Genomic DNA, 26,218 nt, shown 5'->3' on the forward strand with positions numbered 1-26,218 from the left:
ACTTAAAATATATTGGATCACAAAGGAAATCAACTGTATTTCAATACAGTTGTCGGAAACAAACAAAAAAGAAAGTTCAAGACACCCAGGTCAGGAGCCCTTGCTCTAGACTATTCTGTTCTAGTTTATTTCCTGGGTTTACTAAATCAACTAACTGAGTATATTGTGTATGGAGATATACTTTGATATATGACAGATTTTGTTCCGACCATATCACCTGTAAAGTGAATTTGTATACATTAAGAATGGTTTCCTCAGTGATTCCCATTTAAAACAGGACTTAATGAGAAAATAGAGATGAAGATTGGGCCCACTATCTTCCCATTCACTCAGCTCATGGGAGGAAGAGCAGAGTAGAACATTATTAGGATTGACAGAGCTCTGCTGCACGTGTAGAACTGTTATACTGTGTATCCCTTTATTCATTTTCTCTTTGAATTTTGTCTCACTCATATATGCACTCTTTCTTTCTCTTATAGTCGCAGTATAAGAGCCATTTTGTTGCTGCCAGTTTAAGCAACCAGAAGGCTGGGAGCTCTGCTGCTGGGGCAAGTGGGTGGACCAGTGCAGGGAGCTTGAATTCCGTCCCAAGTAATTCAGCCCAACAGGGCCATGCCAATTCTGACAGCCCCATTGCCACAGCCGCCAAGAACATCCCGGGCTTTGCCAGTGCTGGGAACCTTAGCAGTGTTCCAGGAGGGTACTCACCTACTGGAACCCAGGGTCTCAACAACTCAGCCTCGGGGAGCAACAGCCGAGAAGGAATTGGTGGTGGCAGCGGTAATGGGAGTAGAGAGCGATACCCAGAGAACCGAAGTAGTAGTCGCCATAGCCACGGAGACAGTGGCAATCGCCATGGTGATGGTCCACGTCACGGAGATGGCCGTCATGGTGATGGATACCGCCATCCAGAGAGCAGTGGCCGGCATGGAGACGGTCACCGGCACGGAGATAACAGACATGGGAGTGGTGGTCGACATGGGGATAGCCGGATTGGGAGTGATGGCCGGAATGGAGAGAGCAGGAAAGAGGCTTGTGGCCGTGAGAGCAAGACAGATGGCAGGACAGACAACAGGACGGACAACAGGATGGACAGCAAGATGGACTTGAAGACAGACAAGACAGCAGATGGCTTTGCTGTGCCTGAACCACCCAAACGCAAGAAGAGTCGATGGGACAGTTAGAGGTTGTGCAAAGCATGTAATGGAATGGGTGGAGTGTATTTTTTTTTTTAAGGATTTCTTCTTCATAAATGGCTGTCCTGGGGGCTAAGTTGGGGCTCGTAACCTGAGATGCAAAGATCCTCGGCTCCTAAAGGACATCAGTAGCCAGGGCCTAGAAATAAGACCCCTTCTTTAGAATCATTTTTCTTAAGCTTCCCATTGAACCCTCATGTTTCAGCAGGGCTCTAGCCACAGGGAGAGCTAGAGCTGTGGCTAGGATGGAGCTTCTGGTATGTTCTGAGAAACTTAAATCTGCTCCTGAAATCCCGTTTAGGTGTTGAGGGGCAGCTAACTGTGGAGTACAGGTCTGTGCTCTGGAGTTTTGTTTTGTTTTTTTGTTCCCGCTCCTGACGGATTTTCTTCTCTTTTCTGGTGGCCAGGTAAGGGTTAGTGTAAGGTGGGCAGGCTCTCTGCACTGTGAGTTTTGGATTCTACAGATGGCAGACGGCAGGCACAACCTTGGAAGTTTTTGACGTGGTTGCAGGTGTGCCAGTTCATTTGGGAAGTAGTACTTTGGCTCCTCAGCCAGAAACCTGCAGATATGTGGGAGAGAGTGGGAAGCTGTGCCCAGAGCTACTGTGACTAAGAAGTATTCTGGAAATTGTTCCCTAGGCCGAAGATGTTTCTTAATTAAAAAATAAACCTCGGCAGTTTTTAAAATCTGATTTCATTGTATATTACCTTCTTTTTTTTTTTTTTACTTTTACCACAATAACCTTTTGGCTGAAATGATTTGTTTTCATCTTGTTTATAAAAGTATCCAGAACTATCAGATTTTGTGACACTTGTGAAGGTTTCTTTCAGATGTGCATTCCTTTTTGCTTGCTCTAGTAAATGTTTTATTACTGGGAGTGTGCCTGGTTTGTGTGTCATTATCTCAGATTCAGACTTATTATAATGGTTTCCCAGAGTCCCCGACTCTGAAGACCTTATCCTTTTTGTAGTTAAAAAACTGATGATATCCTTTGTCCACTGTGGCCTCAGGACCATACTTAAGGTGGTAAGGAGCCTGAATTAATATAGGGAAGACCCCATTACAGATCAGGGTTAAACTTCTGAATGTTCCCTTTAATTTTTTGCTCTTTTGGAGCTTTTATTTTCCACATGTCCTTTCATGAGGTAACAAAACAGCACAAACACTGGTCAAACAGTGACCATTACCAGAAAATCATTAACCACAGAGGGCTTTGAGGTGAGCAGTTTTCACTTTCTACAGAAAAATGAGGCTCAAGGAAAGGAAATGGCTCAGTAGTTCTCCATGGTCCTTCTGGGGCCTTTCACTTCCTCCTCCGGCCTTTGTGCCGTTGTTCCTTACGTTGCTGTGCCCTCAGGTCCTTCTTCATCCGCGTGTCCACTACTTTAAAGTGACCTTTGACTCCAGCTGGTCGTCGAACCTTACGGCCCACACCTTTTTTAGCCACAACATAGGTAACCTGGCGTTTCTCCTTGCCAAACCCAGCCTTCTTGTAGAGGCTGCAAAGGGAAGATGAAAATTGAAAACCTCCTGTTAACTATTTAAATTTCAAAGATGGAAAAAGCAATAGATAAAACCCACTTAAACAAAAGCTCTGTGGGAGTTCTCAATATTTTTAAGAGGGTAAAGGGATCCCAAGACCAAAAAGTTTGTGTTCTAGACCTAATAACTCAACATGTCTTATACCTCCCACCCTTTAGTTCTACTTCACCTGCGCAACTGGGCCATCTTTTCCCGCTCAGAGATATCCACTGTATTCACCACAGCCTCTGCCTTCCGCTTAGTCTGTTCCATTTTCTTTAACATCTATGGATAGAATCCTTGATTACATGACTGCCTTTGGAGGAAAACCTTCAGGCTGCTTGGCTGCCTCAGAAAACACTCCTAATACTCACTCTACGTTTCTTTCGGGCCTTGGCCTCAGCCACTTTTTTGATGGGCCGAGCGTTGATTTCACGCCAGCGTTTCCGATATTCCTCCACTGTCTTCTTATCTAGGGGTAGTGGCCGAATTCGGTGCTGCTTTTCCTCCTGCACAAACCACTCGGGGAGGTCCCCTTCCTCCTCGTTATAGGTATATCTGATGAAAGAGTACCCATTTACCCAGTGCTTTCTAAAGTAGCTGTCCATTCACCTAGAGCTGTTCCGTAATTCCTACTCTTCATACCTGCTGAAGGAGTCATTCACAAGGTCCCGCCGTGCCTTCCGGGAAGAGGCAATCATGGCACCTAGAGCTAGACCTTCTGGGTCTAATATCTGGCGTTTGACTAAGGGAACAGATTTTTATAATTCAGTACCTGACAGAGCATCCTAGAATGCCCATACCCACCTTACCAAGCAGAACCCTGGCCCTCTTACCTGGGTCCTCAATAGGCACTACCACAAACCCATCATCAGGCTCCATCGAATGGCCTCGCTTCTTACCTTGGGGACCTTTACTTAATTTTCTATTAAAAAGGAAAGAAAGCATGAGCCCATCTTCTCCCTAGTAATCAAATCCCCTTCCCCTGCAGGACAAAGGAACTGTTTGAAAAATGAGCAGCGAGATGGCAGGGAATCAACCCCCCAGTTTCTACCACATCTTGCTCATCACCACAAGAGGCCCTCTCACCCCTCATCTTCACTGCTGCTGCTATCACTGTCTGAACTGCTGTCGTCGTCCTCCTCCCCCCGAGCAGAAATGGCTGCCTTTGCCTCCACAGGTGGCTTTCCCTCTGTGCTAGTGAACTGGGCCTGAGGTTGGGAAGGCAGTTCCTCCCTCCTTGAATTTGGAGGCTTCTGCTGGCATTTCTGTTTTTCTTTACATCGGCTCTCATACAACAGTTGAGCCTGGCTTATCTCCAGGGCCTGATCTTCATCATCTTCAATCCCAGCAAAACCACCCTGCAACAAACAAGACAGGGCTTCAAAACTAGGGAAGGGGGATGGAAACAAGCAGTCCTCTCCCTCCTCCCACCATTACTAATCCTGAAGCCAGACTTTAGACCCACTTCTCATAGCTCTAGTTCCCAAACCTGCTCCGACACTTGCTTTGGAAAACCAGAGGTTGGCTTGTTCTTCCTGAAGGACAGCCTTTTCCTCCAGTGGCACCAAAAGGGGGTTTTCTTGTTCCTCCTCCTCTTCTTCATGCTGCTGCTCTGCACACTTCACACTGTGGGCCCAGAAATGGATCACAGGGGAACCTGAGCCTGCAGGCTCCTGTAGATTCCCACACTAATTCTTACAATTAGACACTTCCATGGAACATATCGCCTCCTCCATATACTAACATCAAGGGGTCCACCCTAAAACTCGGCTCACCGTTTTCGAGATGGAGGAGCTCCATATCCCTTAACTCCTGCTAGCTCTTCAGGGTCCACGTCACTGGCCAGAGATTCATCATCGGCATCCTCATCTTCTTCATCAGATAGATAGATATCACTCTCTGGTTCCTCCAATAGGAATTTGTCTGCAGCCCCCATATTTCCTTGCGCCACTTCCTGTAGTAGCTGTGGTTTAATGTGAAACAGGCCAAGGCTTATCAAAATCATGCTTTTACATTTTCAAAGTACTATGTCTTCAATTTATATCCATAATTTCACTTTTGGAAAATTTATTGCTACATGTAGTTTTACCTTAAACAGTGGAAATCTTCCTTCTGCAACTTACACTTAGAGTTCTTAGTTTTGCCCTCCGGGGCCAAGCAGAACAAATCTAATACTTCCATATAACATCTCTTTAAATACTTGAAAACGAATATATCCCCCAGGTCTTTTCATCTATCCAATCCTTATCATATGACCTGGTCTTCAAGTCCCCGCACCATACTGGTTACACTACCCTACAACATTCTTCCCAAAATATGGCACTCAAAACAAATTACTCTGGATATGGCCTGCACAATTCAGCATGCACCAGGAAGGTTTATCATGCCTCCCTTGTTCTGAAGGCACGATAAATGACACTCAATGAAACCTAAAGTTTTTGACTGTCTTGTCTTACTGTTACCTCACAGTGATCTTACAATCCACTAGAGCCCTTGCCTTGGATCTTTTGTGTAATCTGGCCCTATCTTACTACAGCTGAGATTATGATGCTAAGTGCAGGAGCTAGACTTTAAAAGGGAGGAGTGTAGTATTAGATTTAGCCTATGGCTCACTCTATCAGTTTTGTGTCATTACAGATCTCAGAAACACACCTTTATCCAAGTCACTGATAAAAATGGTGAGCAGCACGGGGGTCAAAGACAGAGAGATCCTTGAGGCCACTCTACTAGAGGCCTTCCAAGTTTGGTTGAGGCCCTAATCTTCTCAAATTCATCGAACAAGTCTTTGTTCCCCACCCTAATCCATGTAAGCTTTATATCCCCTTCCTAGCCTTCATCTTTCCAGACTTAAGAAACCATTCTTTCAGTTTATCCTCACAGAGAATATCATACCCAATTAGATGCATGGTAGACCCAGTATGAAAATCCGTATTTCCTAACTCCTAGCCCTGGGCTTTTTCACAATCTATAGTCACAAGTTACAAAGTCAATATAATTAAACAATGCTAGAGCAATCTGCAGTCCATGATACTCCATGTATATTGAATAGCCCTAAAATCCCCATTCTCATGGAGATTTCCCCTCTAGCCCACCTGGTGGCCATGGATTGTCCGTAGGGAGAACATCCCAGTTTCACCATCATCAGCAATGGACACTCCAGGCAGATCCATCTTCAGCTCCACACGCTCCCGTTGCTTCCTCTGCTCCTGAAGTAGCTTTTTTTTCTTCCTGGATAGTGAATGTGGGGTTAACTCTGGTGAACTCCAGGCACATATTCAGCAAGAGTCCCTAGGCCTTTCCGTATCAGCCAATCCCCCAAGACTGCTTTTTCCAAACCCACAACCCTCTCCTATATCTGCTGACTCAAAAGTAAAAAATCTAAAGACAGCAAAATCTAGGATGTTATAAACATGACATGAGCTACACATGAAAACTGCTGAACTACATCTTAACACTGAACCTGTCTCTTACAATGAAGACTCAAAGCCTTCAGTAGATGCTAACAAATTCAACTTGATGCCACAATAAATGCCTCACAGCATTTACTTCATAGCAATTTTCTGGTTTTTCTATACATTTGGAAAAAGTGAAATTTTCTTAAAAAAAAAAAAAAAAAAAAAATGTTTTCAGCTCCCACACTTTGTGCCCTGTGATAGTTCTCTACTTTCCCAACTTGTAAGGCCCTAGCTCTGTTGCCAATCCCTTCTCTCACCTTTTTAGCTCTGCTACCTCCTGGGCCTTCATTTCAGCAAGAGCCCTGTCCAAATCTTCCTCATCATCCTCAGTAGCTACTGCTGTCTTTTTTCCTCCTTCTTCTTCTTGTTCCTCCTCCTCCTCCTCCTCTCCAGAGCTAAGGCTAGAATGGAGATAAGACAGATGAATGAAGGCACGTTCAACGTCATTAGCCCTCTCCCAATCTTTCTCAAATCTTACGCTCTACTTTGATCCTCAGTTTACCTGATGTCCAGTGCCTTTGCTTGATCTTTTAACTTCTTGGCCACAAATCGACGCAGCTTTGTTCTCCAATTCAGCAGGGACCTGTTCCAAAAGCCCATTACTGACCACCTTACCCTATCCATTAAATGCCTCACTGAAGGCATCAGACTTAATTCAGATACCAAGATCACAAAATAAATAAAAACCAACTCTTTGTCCCGAACCCCAATTTCTGGGACAAAGGTTTCCTATTACAAGAAAGGCACCAGTTACCACCTGCTCCTCAAGTTTCACTGGGCCCTAATCCAGCTCACATACACTCAGGCTTGCCCCCAAGGTCCTTCCCAGTCTCATAATTTGAGATGTTCACCCTAGTACCTGAGCTCCTTTCGCCCCAGCACTTTGATATCCTGACAGTACACCTTTACGTCCTCATTAGTGGCTGGATGCTGCTCCAATTCCTTATCATCTAGTGTGATCTGCTCGGCAAGAAATGACAAGAATCAGAAAAAACTAAACTTCCTAGATGGGTCAGGGCAACTCTTCCACATGTCTCTTTAAGCCTGGACACTCACCTCACTGGCTTTGGAGAGGAAGTCAACAGGGTTAGCAGCTCGGAGAAAGTCAGTAATGGAGACCCGGTGATAGAGGGTGAGGTCACCTTCAGCATAGCCCTCAGCCTAGGGGATGGGAAAGAAACACAAAACAGACAAGGGAGTCCCCTCTGAGGTATTCTCAGTGATTCTCAGAGAATCTCCTTCTCCCTCTCAGAGATTTCTGGGTATGTCCGCTTCTCTTTCACATACATACCTTGGGCTTCTTCCTCGTTACCAATTCACTCACAGTCTTGGCCTGAACTTCAACTTCTTTAAAGGCAAATTTGGGGTCAAAGAACTTACTGTCGATCTTATCAGGAGCCAGGAAACCTGGAAGTGTACAGAGAAAAGGAAAAAGATGACAACAGACTTTGAAGGGAAAAAAAGTTTAGGAGAGGAATAGTATACATGGGGATAAAAGAGAATTTACCCTGGCAGACCACAAAGATCTCTGCAGATTCCTGGCGGGAGGCCTGGGGCTTAGTGGCCTGGACATGACGAAACAGCTGCTGGAAAATCCAGAGAAGGGGCTGGTAGTCTCGGGAACGAAAAACCTTAGTGATAAAGCAGCCACCACGAGCCAGGAAATCACAAGCCAGACGGAGTGCCATCAAGGTCAGGTGGGCTGAGGGGAATCAAGACTTGTCAGCTAGAGTGCTTGGCATCTGTGAATAATCCCAGCCCCAATTCTCCTCAGGCACCTTGTGAGTAGGCATCATGCACCCAGCTAGCCCCCACGTTAGGGGCCCCATCATTGAGCACAACGTCAACCTTCCAAGTCTTCAGCTCCTTCTTGAGAGCCTGGAAAAGGGAAACAGAAGGTCACATCTCCTTTCTAAACTCTGGATCTTCCCTATGGCCTAGCCCATTTCAAGGCCTTAATAAATGCTTTTACTTGAACCAAGAAACACATGAGGAACATAAGAATGGGGACTGACAAAAGTTGAAGATAACATATATAACACATAGTCTCGTATAAATAGCACAACTACACTGAACATTATGTTATGGGTAAAACAGGGTCCCAAATCCTCTCCCTCTTAGGTATTTGCATTTCTCACCACTGAAGAAACCCATGGTGACAAATCCAGGAACACATAGACCTAGCTCCAGCCACTATTCACTTATTACCTCCCCCCCACCCCAACCCCCATTTCTCCAAACCCCTATCAGAAACCATTTCATCCCCAGAACACCCTCACACATGCACATGCCCTCCCCCACTGATGGTTGCTTTCAGTCACTCACTGTAACTAGGCCTGGCTCCAGTCACACATCACTTCACTCTCTCCATCATCCTCACCCAGAACCCAAACCATGCAATGAGTCTCCTTTGTGCCACTATAGGGATCATCTTCAATTTGTATTTGTATCTCTGGGGCTTGGCACAAAGTAAGCGCTTAACAAATGCTTTTTCCTTCATTTAGCCAACCTTCTCACTCCTACAGCAAGGGTTCCCACAAGTGGGAGTCAGGGAATGGAAGTGAGGATAGTGACTTAGTATCCCCAAATAAGCCACTGACAGAAAGTGACGACAAGGTACGAAGGCATGGGAAGGAGGGGCGAGGGGCAAGAGCTTACTTGGCGGCATCTTTCCGTTGTGATATCCTCTTGCAGCGTAACCACATTGGGAATGGGCTTGATTGGAACCAGGTCCACTCCTAGAAAAAACCCAGTGAGATCCTGGCCACTACAGGGAGATAGAGTCAGAATCCCAAACTCCCCACTCCAAGCAGCCAGGAGTGACCACTCACCCACAATAAGGCTGGACACTGGCATGAACTTCGAAGCCACCTGCAGCCTGGAGAATTAAAGAAAGCAATTAAATAATAACCCGAAAGTTGTCTTTTCTCCTTCCCTTGTATATAAAAATTGTTTCTGTCACCTCTATCGAAAAGTGTTGTTTGTTTGCTTTTGGGGGGGCGAGGGTAGCAGTAAAGGTGGAGAATAAGACAGTCTGCAACTTGTCAGGGTAAATCTCTTACGTCAGTCCCATGTCCAGCCCCATGATGGGTGCTGGGGGTGGGGACACATGAAAATCAGATGCCGGGAGAACATCCGAACTCCTAGGAAATGTCTAGCCCGACCGCAGGGCAGTGATCAAAGGGTAAGGAAGGGAAGGCTTCCCGGAGGCGGCGATGAGATGCCCAAGGAAGCGGCCGCGGTCACCCACCATCCCCCGGGCGCCGCGCACAGGTCCAGCAAGGCCCGGGCTTTTTGCAAGAACTGGAAGCGGCGGTTCAGCTGGATCAGCTTGAAGGCGGAGCGGGAACGAAAGCCTGGGCAAGAAAAGGCACCGCGTAAGCGGGGACAGAGGCCGGGACGACGGAGGCCCAGGAGGCCCAGGAGGCCCGCGGACTCCTCCCAACTCACCGGTCTCCTTCGCCAGGTGGTAGAACTTATCCCGCCGGCTCTTCCCGACTTTGCCCTTCTTTCCCATGGCGCTGGATGGGGGCGTCCCCTCAGCCTGGCCGGGGAGAAGATCCGGGGTACTTTTTCCGGGTGCTCACCGCCGCATCCACAGAGAAATCACTTTCGGAGGTCCACAAGAACCCCCACCCAAACTTTAGGAGGCACGTGTAGGCTGGGGACGAACTTCCTCCCTTCTTCCGGCGCCGCCGCTCTTACGTGTACGACTCCGCCCCTTCAGCCATCTTGAGTTTGTAGATAAAAACTGTTGTAGCGGTTTTGGTTTGTTGTTGTTGTTTCTGATAGGATGATTGGACTTTACAATAGGGCGGGACTTTCGAGGTCATCTAATCCAATCCCCTTACTGCTACGGAAGTCAGAGACAGGAAGTAACGTCTCCAAGCTCTCCACTCTGGATTCCCATAAAAATAAAGCTAAGACCCAGAGAGTTGGTGATGGAGCAATAGAAGCCAATTACAAAGGGACTGTCCGGGAGTAGCATTTTCAGGTCACCTCATCCATTAGCTCTCCGAAATGGCCAGACGTGGATTTCCGACCTTCCCAATATGGCCTCTACCAGCGGTCATTCTTTCCTAAAGAGTGTTGCTTTCCTTGACCCGGAAGTTTTATTCTGCGGGCTGCGGCGGCTCCCGCCCTTTTGCGCTTGCGCCCGGAACTGTCTTGGATGCCGGCATCTGGATCTGGGAAGGGAAGATGGCGCTGGACGGACCGGAGCAGGTAAGAAGGTTGAGGCGGGGCCGTAGCTGGGAGTTGTGGGGACGGATGGGGTTTGGAATTCAAATCTTGGCGGAGGACAAACCGAACCCAGGTTTGGGTCCTATGGAGGCGGGGGCCGAGCCCAAGCTGGGGCCGGTGCTACCTCACAGGCCGACGTGCTTTGTCAGCGCCGCCCCGGACGGGTCAGGCCCGGGGACGGGGCTGCGAATGCGGCCCCGAGCCGTGATCGCATGGGGCGGGCTCGCCCTCGTTCCCCCCACCCGCCGCGTGATTGGTATTCGCTCGCGCGCGCGTTGCTTTCCCGCCTGCCCGACCCAGGACTGTGCCTGCCTCACAGTCTCTGTGCCGTAGGCACCCCCCCCCCCCAAATGTTATTTGATAACATCTCTTCAGCAGATGGAGTTGGAGGAGGGCAAGGCCGGGAGTGGGCTGCGACAGTATTACCTGTCCAAAATCGAGGAACTGCAGGTGAGGCCGGGCACGAGAGAGAGGGAGATGGGGCCAGGGATGAGGAGGGACAGAAGGTGGACATCGTTCCAGGAGTAATCATCGCTCACGTCACTCGGGGAGGGAATGGGGGTCAAGTTTGGGGGAGGGGAAAGAGAAGTCGTTTTCCGAGGACCTTCCCCCTTAGGGAGGGATCCTCTGAAAGGAGGGTGTCATTGCTGGGCTCAGAAGGAAGCGAGGTAAGAGAGAAGGCATGGGAAGTTGGGCTTGCCAGATGTGGAGGGGGTTGGGTTTAAAAAAAAAAGTGAGGTGAGGAAACTTGGGAGCCTTCAGCATGGCGAGTACTGGGAAGACACCTATTGCTTGGGGCCTGAGCTCAAGGAAGACAGAAAACCCAGTATTTTAATTTTTAGAGAGGATCTGAGAATAGAAATTGGGTGGAATGAAGACATATTGAAGGATGCATTCGTAAACTTCAATAGGGAAAATAAAGTATCCAGCTAGTAGAGGTAGGGTTAGTGGCTATGTGGTCTGCATTGGAGACTTCAATGTTTTAGTGAATAACTGACCTGGATTTAAAAAAAAAAAAAAGTCCCCTAGAATTCTGAAGCCCTGTTTGTGAGGGTTTGTGGTATCTAGGGTGGAATTAACTTCTTCTTTGGACCTTATTGAATCATGGCAGTACTCTTTGAGGGGTAGAACAGGGTGGGTGTGATCGGTTTGTCAGAATCTGAGACCAGATACAGCAGACCTTATTCTCTCTTCTAATCATGTTTAGAGAATTTGGCTAGGAAGGTTTTATGTTAGCTACTTGCCTATAGATTATACTGTTTGTCTTCTGCCCGCTATAGTTGATTGTGAATGACAAGAGCCAAAATCTCCGTCGTTTGCAAGCACAAAGAAATGAGCTAAATGCAAAAGGTAGGAGCCCGGCGGTAGTGACTGGGAGTCATAGATTCTGGGTTTTGTTTTGACTTTCTGGGTACCCTTGTTACACTTCAAATATTAACACACTCTAGTATGCATATGATTGAGTAACTGTGTGGTACAGTAGATAAGAGTGCCAGGCCTGGAGTCAGGAACTCATTTTCTTGAGTTCAAATTTGGTCTCAGATACTTACTAGCTATGTGACCCTGGGCAAGTCACTTAACCTTATTTGCCTCAGTTTCCTCAGCTGTAAAGTGAGCTGGAGAAGGAAATGGCAAATAGCTCGTGTCTTTGCCAAGAAAATCCCAAATGGGATCACCAAGAGTTGGATATCACCGTAACAGTTGAACAAAAACATATAATTAATATTATGATTAGCATTATTTCCATTTCCAAATATATTGGAAACTTTTTTTTTTCTTTTTGCTTAGGCAGTTGGGGTTAAGTGACTTGCCCAAGGTCACACAGCTAGTAAGTGTCAAGTGTTTGGTCCAAGGCTGGATTTGAACTCAGGTCTTCCTGACTTCAGGGTCGGTGCTCTATCCACTGCACTACCTGGCTGCCCCTGTAAACTTTTTAAGGTCAATGAAAATATCTTATGCTTCACAACAGAGCTTGAATTAATTGAAATAATTGCTGGGCTGGAATGGGAATCAGTTAACTTGTTGAGCTATTTAGCAAAACATTAGTAAGATAACTAAAAAAAAAACCAATGCTCCTATTTGCTTCCCATATAGTGCGCCTACTACGGGAGGAGCTGCAGCTGTTGCAGGAGCAGGGGTCCTATGTGGGGGAAGTGGTCCGAGCTATGGATAAAAAGAAAGTTTTGGTCAAGGTACAGAGTTTGACCCCAGGGGCTGAAATAGGTCTTTTTGCTATATTCTCTACCCCTCAGACAGTGGGACAATGTCTTTGGAGGGGACAGTATCACATCTTACTGGTTGGTATATATATTCTAACATCCCTTGACTTTTCCTTGGTTGTGTGACTTGGTATTTGGGATGGAGGCTGGTACCACTTGGAAAGCTAACAAGCTTCTTTTTCTAGGTACATCCTGAGGGGAAGTTCGTGGTGGATGTAGATAAGAACATCGACATCAATGATGTAAGGGTAGCAACTCCAGGAATAAAAGGGGTGAGAGGCTGGGGCCTATATGCTGTACTATAGTAATATCATTTTCTAAAACTATCTCCCACAACTAGGTGACACCCAATTGCCGCGTGGCCCTTCGAAATGACAGCTACACCCTGCACAAAATTCTGCCCAACAAAGTAGATCCATTGGTATCTTTGATGATGGTGGAAAAAGTGCCTGATTCAACCTATGAGATGATTGGTGGCCTAGACAAGCAGATTAAGGAGATCAAAGAAGTGATTGAACTGCCTGTTAAGCATCCTGAGCTCTTTGAGGCACTAGGCATTGCACAGCCCAAGGTGAGGGGCAGGATTTACTGTGGGAGCCAGATTGAGGGTTCTTATCCATGCCCTGCACCACATCCCAATATTAAGTCACCAAGAGGTTAGAGGCAGTTGTGCCTGAAAGATACAACTTGGGATATGGGAAAATAGGGGTGGACTTTACCATGAAGAGAACTGAGTTTTGCTTACCCTACCCTAGGGTGTGTTGCTGTATGGACCTCCAGGAACTGGCAAAACTCTCTTGGCTAGGGCTGTGGCTCATCACACCGACTGTACCTTTATTCGTGTCTCAGGCTCAGAATTGGTACAGAAATTCATTGGTGAAGGTGAGCATGGTAGGGGTGAGGGGCCAGCCAGAATCTTTCCCCTGCTTTGGCACTCAGCTTTTGACACGGTGTTTTTCAGGGGCGAGAATGGTACGGGAGTTGTTTGTTATGGCCCGAGAACATGCCCCCTCCATCATCTTCATGGATGAGATTGACTCCATTGGTTCCTCACGTCTAGAAGGTGGCTCTGGGGGGGACAGTGAAGTACAGCGAACGATGCTAGAGCTGCTCAACCAACTAGATGGCTTTGAAGCCACTAAAAACATCAAGGTGGGAAGGATTCTGGTTGGAGTGGGTAGAGGAGAAGAAAGGGGTAGGACCTAGCCTGCGAAAGACTGTGAGCCCTCTTTCTTCGCGCAGGTTATCATGGCCACCAACAGAATTGACATCCTGGACTCTGCTCTACTTCGCCCTGGTAGAATTGACAGGAAGATTGAGTTCCCACCCCCTAATGAGGAGGTTGGTGGTAGAGAGCACCCAGGGAAAAGTGCAGCTGCCTAAGGCGGGGGGAGTGTGGTGCTCAAGGCTTCCCTCTCCTCTCTACCACTGCAGGCACGATTGGATATCTTGAAGATTCATTCTCGGAAAATGAACCTGACTCGAGGCATCAACCTACGGAAAATTGCAGAGCTCATGCCTGGGGCATCAGGGGCTGAAGTGAAGGTAACTTAAGAGTGCATGTGAAGGGAAGGATGTTTGTTTAGGAGGTGTGATCTGAGAGTCCTGTTAAGAGGATGTCATCGTGTCTTTTCTTCATCCAACTTTCTGTGTACAGGGTGTGTGCACGGAGGCTGGGATGTATGCCCTTCGAGAAAGGCGTGTCCATGTCACCCAGGAAGACTTTGAGATGGCAGTAGCCAAGGTAAAGAGGCTGTGATTGGGGGAGGTGGGAAGCCATAATACACTAGAACCTGGTCTGCCCCTTTTCTGGGCTGTAACTTTGGTAAACAGGGATAGGACCAAGCTGGACCCTATTGCAACGGCCTATCATTTCTTCCTTCAGGTCATGCAAAAAGATAGTGAGAAGAACATGTCCATCAAGAAACTATGGAAATGAAGCGGTCAGCTTTACATCTCCCAAATAAAGCTCACTGGGACAGTTAGTTCTCCTATGATTCTAGTCTTTGCTACCCTTCATTGCAACCCAGAAATGTTTAGTGATCAGACTCAGAAGGCACAAATAAACAAAAAGTATTTATTTGGAAATTTTTCCAAACTAGCCAAAAAAGGTACTTGTCGCCCTGTCCACTCCCCTTCCCCCAGCCCCTATGAGGCAGCAACACCCTTTCCCTCCACCATGCAAACATCCATACTTCCCTTACCCTTTCCCCTCTGGCCTTTCTGAAGCCAAAGGAGTTAAGTCTTCCTCAGGGAGACTTCACTTTATCCCACCCCCTTCTACCCCTAATGAAGGGGCAAAGCTGGGACCACTGCCTGACACCCAAGGAGATGATGGCGGCTGGAGCCCTTGAGCCGCTTGCATAGATTAGGAAAATGAAGGGGAGGCACCAGGTAGAGCTCCTAGGAAAACCCCCAACCAATACAAAAAGGTGTTTCCCACTTAGAAAACCTGTTCCCCAAATAGTGCAAATACCTGAAGGAAAGGAAGAGACCAGCAGTGACACTGGGCTTGTGGGAATGGCAAAGAACTTTGGTTTAGAAAGGCCAGGGAAAGCCTGGGGTGTGCCCTTTTACCCATCTGGCTCCCTGGTGCCAGCTCTGACCTCCAAGAGGTCAACACCTGTAAACATAAAAACCCAGGGGTATTTGGTTCTGAAATTTTGCAATTACAATGTCAAAGCCCAACCCCCTAGGGCTGCCACAGCCCCTAGAGGTCCTGCTCAGGCCTGCCCATAAGGACAGAGGAGGCATCTGCTGAACCCAATTAAAGCCAATGCAAAAGTGAATAATAAGGCTGTGGGGCCCAAGCGACTATGAATCCTATGACTACATTTATGCAACTAAAGCTGGGAAGATGGGGTGGCAGAGGCTTCTCCACCCCATCCTATCCCACCTCCCTCTAAGCCCAGCTGGGGCACAGAGGGTGGCACCATTCCAGTCTGAGGAGGGGGTAGCTGCAGGAATAAAGAAGGCTCCCTGAGCTGCTAGGTCAGGCGGATTCCCAGCACCTGCTCCAGTTCCTGCCTGCGCTGCTGCACCTGAGAGTTGGAAAACAAGGGGGAGAGAGAAAAGACAGGTAAGCCTGAGACCTGCAAATTAATAAGAGGAAAGAAAAGAAAGACTAGCCTTTTTCATCTAGGCCTATTGAGATCAGAAAACCTTAACTAGTCCTTACCTTGGCAAAAATGTGCCTCCCTACAGCTTCCTGGGCCCAGGGCTGATGGTAGAAAGCAGCTCGCCTTTCTTCCTCTGGGTTACCTATCACATCTGTGATGATCTGTTAGGAGAGAGCAGAAACCATGAGCACACCCCCAACAATCCATCAAAAGAGTAGGGAGGAAGACTGAGTTGGTGTCGTTCCTAGTGTTCAATATGCTGTATTGCCTCCCTCCCTAACCCATCCTCTCCTACCTTGAGATCTCGTCGCTGAGAACGCAACCATTCCTGAATGAAGTCCTGTGGGTCAGTGCTGAAACTGAGCATGAAATCCCTCTGAGTCTTCAGCTGATTGATGGACTCGATGGTTTCATGGATCTGAGGAGAGTTGTGTCAGGCAAACCCATTCTCCCTGGGGTTCTGCTCAAAGAACAGATACCCCATCCCAAGGGTCTCTAGGGCATGGGGGCAAAGCAGAACTATCATAGCTTACCCCTAGAAGGCAAGAGCCTACCTTAATATCCAGGGATGCAATCTCCTGTTGGTTGGTGGTAGAGGCTAGAAAGTTGCTCATCTGTGCCTTGAGTGGATCGTCTACCTCAACATCAATATCATAACAAGCCGTCTTCTTCTGGTCATTGGGGTCCACACTATGCCAAACCCAAAGGGAAAAAGGATGGGATGACGCATAGACCACAGATCCTGGGGCTATCCACTCCCCAACACAACCCCAGAACCCGTTTAGTTTGTGTACAGGAAATGCAAAAGGATTCACTGTTTTCCTAAAAGACCAAAGGAAGGGTGGTCCTTCTAAGCCCCCAAACACTTGTTTACCTGATGACATGATTGATGACAATGGGGTCTGGATGCTGCAGCAGCCCAGCCAGTTTCATGGGTATCTCCGAGAAACGAAGACGCCCGCAGCTAAAGATCTAGAGAACGAGCAACTGGGGTAAAACAGGGCCAGGCTATGGGCAAGGGGTGGGGCGGAATGGGAGCTGGCTCAAGTCTGGGACGGGCACACAGGGCCTCCAGGACCAGCAGTCTTGCAGAGTAATGTGAAGCAGAAGCTACTTCAGAAGGGACTCAGGGAGGCTGGCATGGGCACGAGGGAGGGCACAGAAGGGAGGCACTGGAGTGCTGACCTGGCGAAAGTAGCGGTTACAGTTGATGTATTCATGCTCATGCCCATCTTGCAGCTGGTTGTGCTTGATGTACAGCCACAGCGCCTGCATAATGGCAGCCCGGGTCTGGGTGTGCACACCGAGTAGCCGAGCCAACCGAGGGTCCAGCTTGTATTGGGGTGGCTGTGGAGAGCCCAAGGTGAAAAGTCAGAGCAGAAGCCCAGCTGCAGGGGCTGGCAATACACAGGCAAGTGCATATTCACCAAGGAGTAGCCCTAGGAAATCACCTGATGATCCAGCATAAGCAGAAGGGTACACTTGACATTAAGGTCCCCAGGGCGTTTCACTTGGAAGCCGTCTGTCTCTTGGGTTGTGGGCATACGGTGCCACTGAGGAGAAGAAGGGTCCATTGTGTGGAACAACACAGAGGTGGGGCTCTGTCCCCCAAACACACCAAAGTTCATGGTATCACCTCACTCTCACCTCCACCAGATGGTTATCGGGTCCATAAAGCTCCTTGTCCAGCTCAATGACCAGACTCTTAAAAAACGAAGAAAACTTCCTCTTCTGTTTGCTGGGCTGAGAGGTGGGAAGGAGGGGCTAATTAGCGATCTGACCTCTCCCCCCTTCCCTGCCAGGCGAGGCCTATTCCAGCCCTGGTACTGAGGGGGACTTGGGGGAATGGTGGGGTGGGAGTGGTGGCGTTCCCAATGACAACCCAACATCTCTGTTACCTCCCTTCTGTTTTCTCCTCACAAACCCCTTTCATTTTCAACTCACATCATCCAGTAGCTTCCCCTCCACTCGAAGTTCCCAGGAGGCCACTTTGTCCCCTGCTGGAACTGACCCTGGGGCTCCCACCGTAGCTCCCGAAGCTCCTGCCCCTTCACCTTCTGCCTTGCTGGGGCTGAACGTGTTAGAAATGTAGATTCGAAGCTTTCGTTTTTGCTACATAAAAAGAGACAGGGCATCGCTTGGAGTGAGGGTTAGCTCATGTTAACAGACTGCTAGCCTCCTCCAAAGGACTGCCTTCCAGCAGGCCCCAATCCCAATTCTTGATGGAATCCAAACTTTAAAGAGCAAGAGAATAGCCATACCCCCCAAGTTGGGTGACAGGAGGGGAAAATCCCACAATCTTACCCCAACCCCACCCTGGTGTCTTCTCTGGAGGCAAGAGGATTTGGGAAGGAAGGGAATAGGGAATATACACACCGTCAACGGTTTCTTGATGGCCTCCTGGATCTCCATTCGCTTACGGGCAATTGTTTGGTCCAGTTTACGCTCAAAGGCCAAGAGGTCCATATATGCCTGAGACTCTGGGACTAGCTCCCGAATCTTGTGGTTGGGGAAGGAAGGAGGACAAACATCAAACACCCTACCCTTAGTTACCTCCCCAACTCCATATCAGCTAAATGTATGTGCATTTATGGATCAAAGATCTAGGACTAAAAGAGACTTTAGAAGTCATCTAGTTCAACCCTTTCATTTTACAGGTGAGGAAACTGAGGCCCAGAGAGATTAGGTGACTTGTCCAAAGTCACACAGGTAGTAAGACTCAGGTCCTGTGGCTCTCAGTTTCATTCTCTTCCCACTGTATCATGTCCAATTTAAGGGAATTCCTTCTTCCTGCCAGTTACCCACAGGGCTTTCCTCCCAAGCCTAATACTTACTCGCTGAGGTAGAACCTTATCTGCCATCTTTCTTCTCTTTAGCCTGGAAAGAAGGAGAGACATCAGACAGTCACCCACAGGCTTACTAAGTACACAGACCATCTCTCCCCATTGCCTCTCTGCCCCAAGCCCTAGTTTCTTAACCTTCTCCTGGCAACAGACTGCCAGAAAAGAAGCCTCATTCACTTTGGTCTCAGGCCAGGAAGAAACCCTTCTGCCAGGAAAGGTAGTGCTAAGGAGGGCAGGGAAAACAGACACGACTTACCCTCGGCGCTGGGTAGGCATTGGAGGCTGGGGCTGTGGCACAAGCAGACGTTTCCGGAATGGGTCCATCATAGTAGGTGGCATCCCAGGCCGGAGTGGAGAAGCTGTGCCAAAGGGAGTGCCAGCTGGGGGTCCCACCTGTAGGCCACTCATAGGTACCCTGCTTCCTGGAGACATACCAGGGCGCTGTAGGGAAAGTGGAACCGTCAGGGCATAGTTTACTGGGTATGCTCGACAAGGCCTTCCACCCATTCCCTCCATCCTGCTCCTTTTGGTCACTAACGGCCCATTTCGAACCCTGGGCTACATAGAGCTTTGACTAGTCCACACAGTGAGATGACTCAGTGCAAGACAAAGGGGAGCTGGTGTCTGAATGCAAAAACATGAGCCACACCTGCCCCACCCCCACCAACCGCCCAGGCAGTTGTGCCAGCAAATAGGATGGGAGCAGCCTTACCAAAGCACAAAGAACAAGGGGAAAAGCTCTCCTCTAGAGAGTGAACTGGTGGGAGGAACCCAACCTCTTTCAGGTTCGAGTTCCCAGCACACAGCTGTGCTACCTTTCCCCAGGCTACCTTTCCTGAAGGCTCGGAGCAACCTGTCAAGGGCTCTTCACCTAGCACCACAGGGCCTCTCCCTTCTGCCCTGGCTTACAGTGCAAACTAGAGAAAGCATCCTCACTAGGCCATTCTAGCCTACAAACTGCCACCCCTTACGTTAGACAGAAGTCAGGCTGATACTGATAACATGGCTGCGCTAAGGACAGTAGTTCAGAGACAGATAGATGGTGGGTCAAAGCCACAAACAGCCTCTCCTCTGTATTTCAACCCTACCCCCAGCTCTCTGCCAATGCCAGTATGATTCAGAGAAAGCAATCTACCTGTGCTACCAATACCACCATGCAGTGAGAGGTAAGACTTAACAATAGGGACTGAGTCTATGGAAGGGTTAAGAGGGGGAAGAAGGATTCCCAGACACCACCCACTCACTGCCACGAGATCTAGGAAGCAGGGAGAAAGAGCAAAGCAGAGGCACTGGGACTTTTAAATACCCCAAATATTTAACCCATATTGGGCCTTTCCCTCAAAGTTTAAGCACCTAGGTAACCTGGGAGAGAGAAGATACCCCTGCTTCTATCCTGGATTCCATCCCTTCCTATTTCCTCCAGCATATTGTTCCCACAATCATCATCATCAAAAAAACACACCCACACACCCTTCAGTTTCTCTTTATCTACCGGCCCATTCCCTAGTGCCTACAAACATGGCCAGGTCTCCACATTCTTAAAAAAAAAAAACAAACCCTCATTTGACTCTGCAGTCCTCTCAGCTATCATCCTACCTCTCTTCCCTTTTATAACCAAGTTCCTCGAAAAAACTACACTTATTGCTTCCATTTCCTCTCCTCTCACTCCTCAACTCTTGGCAATTTGACTTCCAATCTTACCCACTTAACTAAAATCGCTGTCTCCAAAGTCAATGATCTCTTAATTACCCCATGCCAAGGATTCTTCTTACTCCTCATCGTTTTTGATATCTCAGAAGCATTTGACACTGACGCTGCCTCCTTGACACTCCCTCTCCGAAGTTTTCATGGCCTTCTCTCTTGGCTGGCTTCTTGCCTTTCTGACTGCTCCTTCTCAGTCTTCCTGTGCACAATATAGATCCTGTTCTGCTCCTGGGAGTGTCACTTCAAGGTTCTGTCCTAGGCCCTCTTTTCTTATATTCTCCCCTCCACCCCCTTGGTTATCTCATTCAAATCCCGAGGGTTCAGTTATTATCTCTGTGCAGATAACTCCTAGATCTATGTACCTAGCCTTACTCTCTCCCTCCTGTGGTCCACTTCTGCATCAGCAAATGTGTAGTGGACATTTCCAACCTACTACTCGTTATTTTCCCCTCAAAAATTATCTTTCTAATAAACATCCCTACTTCTGTCAAGGGCACCGCTATCCTTCCGATTGATTAGCGTTGCAATCTGTGTCACCACCAGGTCTTCACACCCCTTCCCCCTATATAGCCAATTGTTTGCCCAGTCTTCTTGTTTCTGCCTCCATGTCCCTCATATTCCTGGCCTTCCTTCCATTCATCCGGCCCCAACTTTAGGCCCGTGTTGGCCCTAGACTAATACAACAGCCTCCCAATTGTTTTCCCTGCCTCAAGTCTCTCCCATCCAATTCATTCTTCACACAGTTGCCCACATTACAATCCTACAGCGAAGTTCTGCCCATGTCTCCATGTCTCCATAAAGTCCAGTGGCTCCCCATGACTTTCAGGCTCAAATACAAACCCCTCTGTTTGGCATTTAAAGTCCTTCGCCACCTGTCTCCCATACAACTTTCCTGCATTATTATGCATGACTCTCCTTCCTGCACTCTGCAGTTCAGCTCATCTGGCGTTCTTGCCGTCCCTCGCACGCAGAAGACCTTCCATCTCCCGTCTGAGCACTCCCTCCTCACTTCTGACTCTTAGAATCCACAGCCTCCTTCAGTGCTCAGTTCAAGTACTGACCCCTCTTAATTCCCCAGATGCTAGTTACCTACCCCCCCCAAATGATCTTTTAAAAAATTTCCTTTGTATATGTACATGCATGATGTTTCTCTCTGTGGGATGTAAGTTCTTTGAGGACAGGTCTTTTTTCTGTTCTTGTCCTTGTTTCCCCAGCTCCTACTACAGTACCTGGGATATAGTCACTTAATAAATGCTTGTTTTTGGCCTGAATTATTTCCAAGTACCTGGTCAGACCATTGTGACCTCAACTCTACTCCCCAAACCGTATATATCTCAGCCCTGTTAATCCAATGCTTGGCACTAATGGGAGGGAAGAGTACAAAAATCCTCCCCCTGGATTCCTCAGAGTCCTTGGAGCATCCATCTACCCCCATTCTTGGTAGGTGCTCAGATAACAGAGGAAATTACCTAGCTGAAAAGGCAAAAGATAGGAGTAGGATAGGTTCCAGCCCAAACATCTGCTCCAGACTTCCTTGCCTTGGGCTTCCCATAGGCTCAGGCCTCTCCCATATGGCAGATGGGTTACAAGCTCACATGGCCTCGTGGAAAAGAGAGCACTTTACAGTATCGTGTTCCAGCTTGCCTCAATCCCTCCCCAAATTCTTCCCAGATCATATATTGGTTTGAGAAAATTATTCCATTTCCCAAGAGACAATCCTACACTCAGAGCTCCCAGACTCAGTTCCCCTGGTCTATCTGGGCCAGTTCTGGGGACCCTCTCCCTTACATTTAGCCCCAACCCCACCTCCTGACTACTGGACTATTAGGGATATATCATTTTCCTTGAACCGAGTATGAGTTAGAATCAAGAACTGGTTCAGCCCTTATCACTTAACAAGAATCAGGGCATAAGACTGAGACAAGATTGGCTGGTCAAGGGTAGAGAATGAAACCCGGGGGCAGTGTACATCTGCAACACTGCTCCAAACAGCAACTTTGTAAGAGCCAAAGTGCACTTTAGTGACCCTGCATGTCTGACCAAAAGAGTCTCAACTGAAAGTGGAACAGATTACGCCTACATACCTACAAAGATTTCAGGGGGGACAACGCATGTCACTGTCTTTAGGACACTACAGCTGAGCTGTCCAAATATCAACAGTTGCTGAGTTGTTCCTCTTTTTTCAGCAGGCCCCCACTACCTCCTTCTCCAATTTTCACCACAGCAACTCAGAGTCTCTGTTCCCCCAGCTCATCCTACATTCCTAGTAATACTGATACCCCATCACAAAGTTCTCTAACCACTAGATATCCTGCTAACTGGTCTAGGACAAAGTGCAAGGAGGGCCCACTGGCTCCTTGGCTTAGCCAGTTGGTCAGGGCCCAGAAAGATCTCTCCACCCATCCCCACCCAATTCTCCTAGATCCAGATCTGCCCTTGCCTACCTGAGCAAGGGAGCACAGATTCCCTAAAGTCTCAAGAATTAGATAGTCTGGCTGATTCTGATTTACCATGTTCAAGGCTATAACCATGAATCCCATGTTGGGATAAACTCTACCTAGGGCTCCTGAGAGACAGTGGGAAGGGAGGGGAGAAGTGAGAGAAAGTTGAGAGGGGATATAATTCAATCCCATTCAATCATCTAAAAGGGGGAAGGGTTTTTGTTTAGCCCCGAGGCAGTACTAGGCTCGAAGCTCCCAGAATGCTGGCAATTCATGTCAAAGTTGATAGGCCCAAGGAACTGGTTTGTTTTCGGACCTCCCTGGAACCATCTTGGCTCTAAACGTCTCATAAGCAAGACAGGAGGTAGGAGACATGAACCAGTTTCCCTCAGGGCCTTCGGACCGGGTCAATATGGCTTGTCATATCCAATCAACTGGGAAAGGTAAGAAAAGGGAAAATGCTATTAACAGTTAATCATCTGAGAGCCCTGGCAGAATGCACAGGTGTTCCCCTACCCTCTGTAAGCTGCTTTCCTTCTTCTAGCCCTCAGCCTGGAGACTTAAGAAGAAGAGAGGAAACCCCAGCAACCAAACACTGGGTGGATCAGTAAAGAAAATCCAACACTAAGGTAGGTAGCTTAGCCTTCAGCACAGCCAAAAGACAGAATGTGTGTAGGGAATGAGGGTAGGAGGGGATGTAACTCTCATAAGTATTCGTAAACAATCTAAAACAACTAAGAGATTGGGGAACTGGGCTAAATAGGTGTGAAGCCCCAACTAACTAGACCCTAGAACAAATCCCTGTCTGGTATTGTCTTCTAGAGGCAGGGGTATCTAACCTTTGACCTCAAGGAGTGCCCATCTAGTTAGTGCTATGAATAAACTCTTAAGACATCTGGGACAGTAGAGAATGAGGCAGAAAGGGTTATACAGCTAAAACTCCTATCCTTCAGAACTCCCACCTTTTCCTGGGCTCCTCTAGGCCCAGACCTGGACTCAGCAGTCTCTCTGAATCCTCTTGCTGCAATCAGTTCCAGACACAATGACAGCAAAGTGCAAGAAGAACGCCTATTGCCTATAACTGGGCTGGAGCTGAGCTCTCTTGGGCCCGGGCCTCTTTTCCCAAGGATTTATCCAGGTTACCTGCCTCAACTCAGGTATATGCCATTTCTTGAAAAACCTGATGGAGGAAACCCACTGGACCTCTTCTGGAGGGTCTGGTCCTGGTGCATGAGGAAGAGGTCCATTCAACTTAATTCTAACCTTCCCATCAGTGGGGTAGCCATCTCTCCCTCCAAAAAAAGTAACTGGGAGTTACATAAAACCTTAACAGGCCAAGACAAGATAAAACACTACCAGATCATGGCTCTAGAAAACAAAAAATGCCTGAAACAAAAGCTTCCTAGGAAACCCCATTCCTGCAATGGGGCTGCCATCAAAGGCACCCTACCCCTAAGTAACTCTAAGCTCCCATGGTTTGTTCATCTCCCCCCAGAAACCCAGGATTCCCCTCTTCAATGGAAGGCCTCAAACCCTTTCTGCCAGCAACAATCTCCTCACTCCTCGGGTGCCTTCTTTTGTCAGGGGAACACCTCACACTTCCAGCCCTGATTTCCTCCACCTGCACCAACACCCCATTGCCCCTCATTTCTATTTCCACCAGCACACATACCCTTTTACCCCACTTCTTTCACCAGCCAATGTGGCATTTTACTCTCATGTGCCCAAACTAGACTTCCTTTACTCCGCAACCTACGCCTTAGCATGCAGGATTTACACAGCTTCACATGTGCACCAAATCTTCTCCCACCTCCAGCCCATCCCCACCTGCCCTTCCCACAGGTGCTGGCCTTGGAATCTGAGGGCTTTGGGTTCAAATTCCACACTTACTATCTATGCGACCTTGGCCAAGTGACTTAATCTCTTTGGCCTCAGTCTCCTCATCTGTAAAATGGGGGTTGAGGGATGTAGGCCTGGATGACCTCTGCGTTCCCTTTCAAAGTCTGCGCCCCTCTACTGGTGCCCTTATCTTGGGAAGCCACTGACCTGGGGAGCCCCGGACTTGGTGTTCCGAGTTCTAGGTCCGCCCCCCAACCCTAACTGTAGTTGGCCTTGACCCCTGGCTGGAGAGTGACCCTTGAACTTGGCACCGTGGGCCCCGCTTCCTCTGCGGGCGGGTGTCCGCCCGGGCCCCTGCACCCAAGCCCCGGCCCCGGCCCCGCACCTGATACTGCGCCGCGGGCCCCGCGGGCCCGATGGGGCGGAAGGCTGCAGCCCCGGGCCCCCCCGCGCCTCCAGCAGGCCCTGGGCCCCTCAACGCCGCTCCAGGCAGCATCCCGGACCCCGCGGGGGGCGGAGGGGCCCCCAGGGCCGCAGCCACCGCCCCCCCACCGGGGCTTAGAGGGGGCAGCGGGAACCCGCCCGCGCCGCGGCCCGACATCGTTCCGTCCCGTCTGGCCTCAGGCGCGATCCAGGTTCCGGGCTCCGCGCCCAGGGAACCCCCTCCGCGATCCGAGCTCCGGGGCTTCCGGGTCCGAGCTCCGGTCTTTACTAATCCAGGCTCCGGGATTTCCCGGTCTGGGACCCGAGATTTCCTGATCCGGGTTCTAAACTCTGCACTGATCCCGTGTGGATCGGGTCGGTCCTAGCTCCGCTCCTGGGCTGGGGGGGAGGGGCGGGGAACTCCAGATCCGGGCTTGGTACCGCACCCGCCTGCTGGAGGTTCACTTCTCGGTGGGGGGCGGGGGTGGAGGAGGGGCAGCAGTATCTCTACTTCCCGCTGACAGCAACAACCTACCAACTCCGCCCAGCCCCGGGCTAGGCCCCGCCTATACCTTTTGCCTCACCCAATCCAGGGCCACCCCCTCAAATCTCGCCCCTCGCGAGAACCGCCTCTAACTGCCGGCTTCCCTTCCTCCCTTCTCCAGAACCCCGCCTCCTTCCCCTCCCAACACCCAGCCCGCCAGCATCTTCTTCCGCCTTCCAGCTCTGCTCCCGCCCCCTGCAGGAAGGGAGGGGGAGTGGGGGGAGGGACCCGAGCCGACCCCGAAGCTGTCAGGCACCTTCACCCTCTTCTAACCAGCCCCCAGTAAATTTTACCGTGTTCACTGTGTACCCAAGACCAGGGGTGCCCGAGGGCAGGTTCTCCATTCATTCCCAGAGGAAGAGAGAAAGACAGCAAAGGGACAAAGATGCAAGCAAAACCAGCCCGTCCAGTGTCTGCAGGGCTGGAGGGGTGGGTGGGGAGAACCGGGCGCCCAGCGCTCCCGCTCCCATTCACCCACTTCCGCGTGCCCCTACTTGGAAGAAACTGATTCCCTGCCCAGCTCTGCGTGATTGACTGATTGCTTATTCACAGTAGATTAAACATTCATTAGTCTACACGTTAAGTCAGTAGGCATTTATGCACCCTGACCTTATACCAGGCATTGTGCTAAGCCCTGGGGGTACAAATGCAAGCAAAAGTAAAGACGG

General features: G+C 49.0%; 4 protein-coding genes across 8 annotated transcripts in view; 2 read left to right on the plus strand and 2 right to left on the minus strand.

Annotated features, from left to right (window-relative positions):
- Nucleotides 1–2,074, plus strand: part of DDX42 (DEAD-box helicase 42) — a 41,449-nt gene extending 39,375 nt beyond the window's left edge. For all 3 annotated transcript variants that reach the window (XM_027873175.1, XM_027873174.1, XM_027873176.1), the window contains one exon: nt 480–2,074. In XM_027873175.1, the coding sequence (XP_027728976.1) occupies nt 480–1,184 (705 nt within the window). In that variant the 3' untranslated portion in view covers nt 1,185–2,074. The remainder of the gene's footprint in view (nt 1–479) is intronic.
- A 190-nt stretch (nt 2,075–2,264) lies between these two features.
- FTSJ3 (FtsJ RNA methyltransferase homolog 3) lies at nt 2,265–9,869 on the minus strand. The gene is made up of 20 exons (XM_027873177.1): nt 9,627–9,869; nt 9,427–9,532; nt 9,008–9,054; nt 8,835–8,914; nt 7,955–8,054; nt 7,684–7,878; nt 7,468–7,583; nt 7,233–7,337; nt 7,036–7,136; nt 6,679–6,759; nt 6,434–6,577; nt 5,814–5,949; nt 4,497–4,684; nt 4,227–4,347; nt 3,808–4,079; nt 3,555–3,643; nt 3,364–3,463; nt 3,093–3,276; nt 2,909–3,003; nt 2,265–2,696 (listed from the first exon to the last, which is right to left on the minus strand). Exons 1-20 carry the CDS (start codon nt 9,691–9,693, stop codon nt 2,501–2,503), a joined length of 2,523 nt encoding a protein of 840 aa, XP_027728978.1. The 5' UTR covers nt 9,694–9,869; the 3' UTR covers nt 2,265–2,500.
- Nucleotides 9,870–10,293: 424 nt separating this feature from the next.
- PSMC5 (proteasome 26S subunit, ATPase 5) lies at nt 10,294–14,622 on the plus strand. Of its 2 annotated transcripts, none has more exons than XM_027873184.1 (12): nt 10,294–10,400; nt 10,794–10,868; nt 11,699–11,768; nt 12,513–12,610; nt 12,823–12,879; nt 12,978–13,208; nt 13,393–13,519; nt 13,599–13,789; nt 13,880–13,978; nt 14,072–14,182; nt 14,295–14,381; nt 14,523–14,622. In XM_027873184.1, the coding sequence occupies exons 1-12, from the start codon at nt 10,377–10,379 to the stop codon at nt 14,574–14,576; spliced, it is 1,224 nt and encodes a 407-aa protein (XP_027728985.1). In that variant the 5' UTR covers nt 10,294–10,376; the 3' UTR covers nt 14,577–14,622. The 2 variants fall into 2 exon arrangements, with proteins under 2 accessions (XP_027728985.1, XP_027728986.1); XM_027873185.1 differs by having other exon boundaries at nt 10,296–10,400; nt 10,797–10,868.
- A 78-nt stretch (nt 14,623–14,700) lies between these two features.
- SMARCD2 (SWI/SNF related, matrix associated, actin dependent regulator of chromatin, subfamily d, member 2) lies at nt 14,701–25,970 on the minus strand. 2 transcript variants are annotated; one of them, XM_027873180.1, is made up of 13 exons: nt 25,844–25,970; nt 18,856–19,040; nt 18,591–18,633; nt 18,133–18,255; nt 17,701–17,868; nt 17,404–17,499; nt 17,208–17,309; nt 16,942–17,103; nt 16,631–16,728; nt 16,311–16,446; nt 16,052–16,174; nt 15,816–15,917; nt 14,701–15,678 (listed from the first exon to the last, which is right to left on the minus strand). In XM_027873180.1, exons 1-13 carry the CDS (start codon nt 25,892–25,894, stop codon nt 15,625–15,627), a joined length of 1,443 nt encoding a protein of 480 aa, XP_027728981.1. In that variant the 5' UTR covers nt 25,895–25,970; the 3' UTR covers nt 14,701–15,624. The 2 variants fall into 2 exon arrangements, with proteins under 2 accessions (XP_027728981.1, XP_027728980.1); XM_027873179.1 differs by lacking the exon at nt 25,844–25,970 and adding an exon at nt 24,969–25,492.
- Between the last annotated feature and the right edge of the window lie 248 nt (nt 25,971–26,218).

This window comes from Vombatus ursinus, unplaced genomic scaffold, assembly GCF_900497805.2.
Source record: "Vombatus ursinus unplaced genomic scaffold, bare-nosed wombat genome assembly UNPS02014801.1, whole genome shotgun sequence".
Taxonomy (NCBI): Eukaryota; Metazoa; Chordata; class Mammalia; order Diprotodontia; family Vombatidae; genus Vombatus; species Vombatus ursinus.

What these genes read in the sequence shown, in the direction of transcription:
- FTSJ3 (XM_027873177.1), bottom strand. Translation starts at nt 9,693, where the DNA reads ATGGGAAAGAAGGGCAAAGTCGGGAAGAGCCGGCGGGATAAGTTCTAC. An exon ending in TCCTCTCCAAAGCCAGTGAG is followed by an intron (nt 7,137 to 7,232) that starts GTGAGTGTCCAG and finishes CTTGCCGAGCAG; the next exon opens with ATCACACTAGATGATAAGGA. An exon ending in AAGATGGCCCAGTTGCGCAG is followed by an intron (nt 2,697 to 2,908) that starts GTGAAGTAGAAC and finishes TTCCCTTTGCAG; the next exon opens with CCTCTACAAGAAGGCTGGGT.
- PSMC5 (XM_027873184.1), top strand. Translation starts at nt 10,377, where the DNA reads ATGGCGCTGGACGGACCGGAGCAG. An exon ending in CGCTGGACGGACCGGAGCAG is followed by an intron (nt 10,401 to 10,793) that starts GTAAGAAGGTTG and finishes ACATCTCTTCAG; the next exon opens with CAGATGGAGTTGGAGGAGGG. An exon ending in TAGGCATTGCACAGCCCAAG is followed by an intron (nt 13,209 to 13,392) that starts GTGAGGGGCAGG and finishes ACCCTACCCTAG; the next exon opens with GGTGTGTTGCTGTATGGACC.
- SMARCD2 (XM_027873179.1), bottom strand. Translation starts at nt 25,184, where the DNA reads ATGTCGGGCCGCGGCGCGGGCGGGTTCCCGCTGCCCCCTCTAAGCCCC. An exon ending in ATGCCTACCCAGCGCCGAGG is followed by an intron (nt 18,634 to 18,855) that starts GTAAGTCGTGTC and finishes CCTTCTTTCCAG; the next exon opens with GCTAAAGAGAAGAAAGATGG. An exon ending in TGCTTATGCTGGATCATCAG is followed by an intron (nt 17,104 to 17,207) that starts GTGATTTCCTAG and finishes GGCTCTCCACAG; the next exon opens with CCACCCCAATACAAGCTGGA.